We start from the raw sequence: 5,753 nt of genomic DNA, 5'->3' as shown, positions 1-5,753 counted from the left end.
ATCAATGGAAGTGGAGATAAAGAGATCCTTGAGAGAATTATATTTGATGGTGACCAGCTGACTGAAGAGCGTGCAAGGAACTGTCAATAGGCTAACTCTTTATCAGAATCTGAGGTGGACCGCTTGGATGGCATTACTACAACCTTTATTGACTGGCACCTAAAAAAGATGCTGCTTGAGGTAAATAACTTGTATCTAGTTTATCACCTACCAACAAGCAAAGATTATGAATAAACATTTTGTGGCTGTTTTTAGTGCTGCAGCCCTGGAAAATAGTTATATTCCCTGCATATTTCTCAGATCTCCATGAAACTTTTCTTCAAAGATAGTTCTGCTTCGGAAATTGGAACAGCATGTGCATCCATGAACAGAACTGGCAAAAGTAATGCCAAAAAAGGGCCTGATAAGGATTATAATGCCTTTAAAGATTTTATGGATCGGGAGACTGAGGCACACATTCTTACAGCATGGATGAAATTTGTTGGAATGAACGACATAAAAGGTATAAAATAACCCCCTTTGCAGTTCTTTCTCATTAACATTGTAATCCTTAGATAATATCTTTGTGATTGGGCGGTAGGAACAAATTAAACAATTTTGCATTGTTTCACAGAGAAACTCCAAGTACTGGTTTTCCTTTTCAGAAAGATGGCACTGCCCCTTGCAAAGTATGACAAGTAAATGTAGAAACTATCCAAACTTGAACAAATGAAGGAATAGTCATACTGAGACAATTTTTTATCTCAAAGAATTACCACTGATAAACTCTACATTATAGAGTTGGACATGATTTTGTTAATTGCAAAGAAAGGACATAATAGACATTTTTCTCAAATATTCTTAAAATCACCTTCAAGAAGATTAATTCCAGATGTAAGTGAATGGGATGTAGAGAGGAAAAGGGAATGGCTGTTCAAAGAATCACTGGCATTTCTACAGCAGATCTTCCTTCCTACAAATACTCCTGATGATGTCATTATGCTACATGAAGCACACAAACAAGGTTTCACTTGTAGACATATCAACTGTGACATGCACTTTCCGCTGCATTCTTCAAGAGTAAGGTAAGAGCATTGTGGACAACATATTCTCAAAACCACAAGAAAACAATATCATTGCAATCCTAGGGAATCCCTTACATAATGACCATAGATTTAAAAATATTGTTAGTTAGTCTTTATTACAGGTCAATCCTTACGATAATTATTTCACACATTAACTATTATAATTGAGTTACACATCATTAAGGAATAAGAATAGAAACATTAAAATACTGGTAAAGGACTAAAATGGCAATGTGGAATCTTTTTGTAGGCATGAACACGAGAAGCATGGTTTAACTGCTGACAATGGAGGCGATGACAATAGAGACAAGTTTGGCTATTACAAGTGTCTTTCATGTAGCCTTGTCTATGCAACGAATGCTACCAGAAAAAGGTATTACCTACAAAGAGAACCATAGTATAGTTACATTAAATTTTCCAGAAATTCTGTCACCTTTTTTTTAATCAGTGTGACTCTTAAAGAGAAAAAAAGTTAAAGGATTGAAATTTAATAAAAACATTGAGTAATTACAAACCTGCACTTCCATACAGGGCATGTCCTGTATATACATCATAGTAAAGTACTAGATGATAAAAACTAACACTGATATATTTATGGCGCTGTGGTGAGAGCACTCGCCTCCCACCAATGTGGCCCAGGCTCGATTCCTCGACTTGGGGTCATATGTGGGTTGAGTTTGTTGGTTCTCTACTCTGCACCGAGTGGTTTTCTCTGGGTACTCCGGTTTCCCCTCTCCTCAAAAACCAACATTTGACTTGTTGTGTTAATTGTCAATGCACTTTACAGTGTCCCCAATTAGTGCTCAAGCGCTAAATCTACTAGACACTTAAATAAAGTTCGTTTCCTTTCCTAACTTTTTCCAGACATGAATGTGTACAGCACCCAGATGTTGAAATTGGCCAACAACGTGAGAATCCCCTTACCAGTCAACCAAGTGACGATGACTTTATCTTTAATTATCACAATAACAGGCTTCAATTTGGTTTGCTGGTAATTGCCATAGTCGATGCAATCAAGGAAGGAGATAGCTATCGTCTTGTGAATTGTTACAAGTTGGTTCTGTTGTTTGCATACAAGTTTGGAAACACGAAATATGCATATTCCCTTCTCCTTTTTTTGTACAAGTTTATGCTGTCCTTTCAGAGGAGGAGGAAGTGTCCCTAATTGTTAACAGATTTGTCAATTCCAAGGGCGTAGCTGGTGGAAATATTCCTCTAGATTTATTCATGGAACATCTCAATCTTTTACTCAAACGATTAGGAAAGGGAATGGGTGCAAATGTTACTAATGCATCATTACAGCGAGCAGCCCAATCTGTAGTAGCATTAAATAAAGTAATGGACACTATTTACAAAGACTGCTCAAAAGGGAAGAGAAGTGGTCGTCACAGCAGTAAAAACCCAGAGGAAACCGTCTCAATCATTGTAAACGATTTACTCACAGGGAAAGTTATTGAGAAACTGCCTGGAAGAAAGGGTTATCCTTCATTTCCTAGTTTTCCTTGTAGTGTGCTTGACATTGATCATAGAGACTTTTTCCAGTGGGCCAAAAATAGCTTCACTGACTGGAAAGCAATTTACCAAGTGATTAGGCATTAAGTTACAAACAGTGGAAAATGTAGGAACATAACTTGCATTGTTCTCATTAGGAGAAAGGATTGTAAATCACTATTACTGACACAGTTTCCTGTTACATTACATTACTTAATTAAATAAGTAATTCATCCATTGTACCAGGCAAATGGGAACCTTCAGATAGAAGTTCCTTTAAAGGGTTTACAGTAACAGTCAATGGATGCATAAGTCTACTGGCTAAATGCAGCTTTTTCCTCCCTGTAACAGCAGAATACAGTTCTTCAGGGATTTCGAAATCTTCGAATACTTCTTTAACAACTTCAAGTATTATGACAGCCAACTTAAGTGAGGGTACATTACATTGTTCAAGAACACTGTGAACATTAAAAATGAAGTGGACATTACTCACAACTGCATCAATTACATTGTCAGATAAACCGTGTGTAATGACCCCAGTATTGTCAAACATGCGCACTTTAGTTTCAGAAGACAAAGACACCTGAACTTCCTTAAGAGCATCCCTGATGCAATTTTTGTCATCTTCTGTCACTCCCCTTGAAACAACATGATCTTTCTCATTGTGATACCAAGAGTCAAACTCTGGAATTGTTTCACTGCAACCAGAGCCATCTCCCAAACAACTAAACTTTCTGTGGCAAACACTGCAACACCTATGTTGGAGTTCTAGAGGTCAAATCTTTTCATCAAAATTGTTCAAAAAAGAAACACGGCAACAAGAATTTAAGGACTGTTTTACTGCATTCTTTATGTCATCTTCACAAGTCATCAAGTGCTTCCCATGATACACTGTGGTGTTGTAAGCTTGTTGTCCATTTCTTCCAGCACGTCCTGCTTCTTGGAGATGAGAAGTCAGATTGTTTGATGGACCATAGCGTACTACATATTTGACAAAGGGAAAATCTACTCCCATACTTAATGAAGTAGTTGCAAAAACCACTATGACATGGCCAGATTTACCCTCAAATGAAGAAGTCAAGTGGTCTTTGTGATGTGTGGGTGTTTGTGAATAGTATACTCCCAACAAGCATCTTTCATGAGGAGGGCCTTCGCCATCAACATAAAGTCCTGAATATTCCAGCTTCATTACGAAATAAGTTAGTAAAGAGACAATGTCATTTACAGTCTTGCAGAAAATAATTGTGAAAGGAGCGTCTCCTTTCTTCTCTCTCAGCAACTGTAACAGCCAGTTAAAACAATAAAGCTTTTTGTCTGCTTGTGCAACTGTAAATCGTATGTTGTCCTTATTTGGACTGACAATTATGGGCCCAAGGGGGCTTCTGATACCAAGACATTTGATTAGGCGATCTCTCAATTCCTTGTTTGCAGTTGCTGTCAATCCAAGCACAGGTGTCCCACTTTTAAGACATGATCTCAGCTCTGACACTCGTCCAAACGCCTCACGGAAAGCAGCTTTCCCTTTTTTGCCACTGCCCCTGCAGAAAAATTTATTGCAAACCTGGGATGCTGATGAAAGAAGCCCGTTTTTAACTGCTCAAGAACAAAATAATGAAGCTGAGGTTCTGTGGAAAAAAATTGCACTTTAAATCTATTCTTTTGTTCTTCAGCAATTCAAAAACTTGCTTCTTGTTCACATTTTTATCTTTAGGAAATCATAACAATTTGAAAAATTTAAAATAACTTGTCAAAGACGTTTGGCTTGTTTTATTACTATAGCATAATTTCTAAATATATACATGTACATATTACATGTAGTTCACAATATTTCACTGAGAAAATTGGTCAAAAGTGGCCATTATCAGCCATTGGGATTTGATAACTAGGAAAATATCAGCCAACCAAAATCTCAACAATCTTGAGTGGATTATCTGTAATATTGTGCTCAGTCCTTAATCTGATGTGCAAGGCTAAGATTTTCAGTGACTCGGTCTAATGTGGTCAAAAGGAGGATATGTTTCTTAACATGACTAATACGCTGGCAACTTTCATATAACAACAAAAATTTAATCAACATATCATAACCAAATTCCAAATGAAACAGAGCTCGCGGATTTCATAATGAAAACAACTAACAAACGAGGTGAAAAAGTTTATGATGCTGTTACTAAAATTTACCAGGTTGCAACTGTGTGAACTTCATCGACCACTAACACCTCTGCCCGGTGAAGATTACCGCACTGTAATGTTTTCCTCCAGCTTTCACTCAGCCATTGTTCTGCGCTCCCGTAAACAATGTCGAATTTACCGTTTGCGATTTCTCTGTCCATTTCAATTGATTCTCCGATTGTGGCAGCACTAATACCACAATTCGCTGTTCTCAGATTTTCGACCTGTTGTTTTCTAATGTACTCCAAAGGACTAACCACCACAACTGAAGTTTTGGCATCAGTAGAAGTGGCACGATTCATACTAAAACTTTCGGGATCACTTGGTAAATGACACTTTTTCCAAATCCCGTAGGAAGAACAGCTAAAACGTCTTCTTTTCGGCAAACAATTCTACTGATACACTCTGTTTGTTCTGCCTTTAAAGATTTGTCAAAAAAAAAAATTCAGACGACCAAACAACAGCAGCTGCGAACACTGATTCCTCCTCGGCGGCCATAATTTGGCAGATGTTGAATATTTTTACCGGAAGTATGATTGCATTCCTGTAACCAATCTCAGCGAGGCTCAAGAGCTGTATTGTTCTTCGGCCAATCAGAGTAAAGTCCAGATTCTGGACTACGGGCAGACGACTCGATAAGAAATTGTATCAGGCGTTCCTTTTCCGCCCTGTCGAAAGAAAAGTACGCCTGATTGCAGGTTAGCACCGTCCTTAAGTTATCCCAAAAGATTTTTTTTTATCTTAGCCTCCTATCGATGAATATGTTTTCTGTGCCAAGAGACAAAAGAAAAGAGAGACAAAAACGAAAACTTTTCGGATATTTCTTCATTAGTCTGCACTGTTATTAGGAAATGAAGGCAATGGGTTTCCCCTCTGTGTAACGCAATGGTTTACAAGAACTCCTATGTAGCTCTATCAGTAAAAAGTAAAGTACACTGTAAGCAATGGTCTTACTTATCCTTTCCTTTGGGTTTGGTGGCCAAAGGAAGTATTATGATTTCTTCAACAAAGACATTAAAACTGAGGCAG

The 5,753-nt window shown here is 37.8% G+C and overlaps 1 protein-coding gene across 1 annotated transcript; it reads right to left on the bottom strand.

The window, feature by feature from the left end:
• Window positions 1-2,772: 2,772 nt before the first annotated feature.
• Window positions 2,773-5,026, bottom strand: LOC138017146 (ATP-dependent DNA helicase RecQ-like). The gene is made up of 3 exons (XM_068864334.1): window positions 4,734-5,026; window positions 3,446-4,093; window positions 2,773-3,310 (listed from the first exon to the last, which is right to left on the bottom strand). The coding sequence occupies exons 1-3, from the start codon at window positions 5,024-5,026 to the stop codon at window positions 2,773-2,775; spliced, it is 1,479 nt and encodes a 492-aa protein (XP_068720435.1).
• Between the last annotated feature and the right edge of the window lie 727 nt (window positions 5,027-5,753).

This window comes from Montipora capricornis, chromosome 9, assembly GCF_036669925.1.
Source record: "Montipora capricornis isolate CH-2021 chromosome 9, ASM3666992v2, whole genome shotgun sequence".
Taxonomy (NCBI): domain Eukaryota; kingdom Metazoa; phylum Cnidaria; class Anthozoa; order Scleractinia; family Acroporidae; genus Montipora; species Montipora capricornis.
Note: the sequence above shows the minus strand (reverse complement) of the source record. Positions and strands in the feature narration are given on the sequence as shown.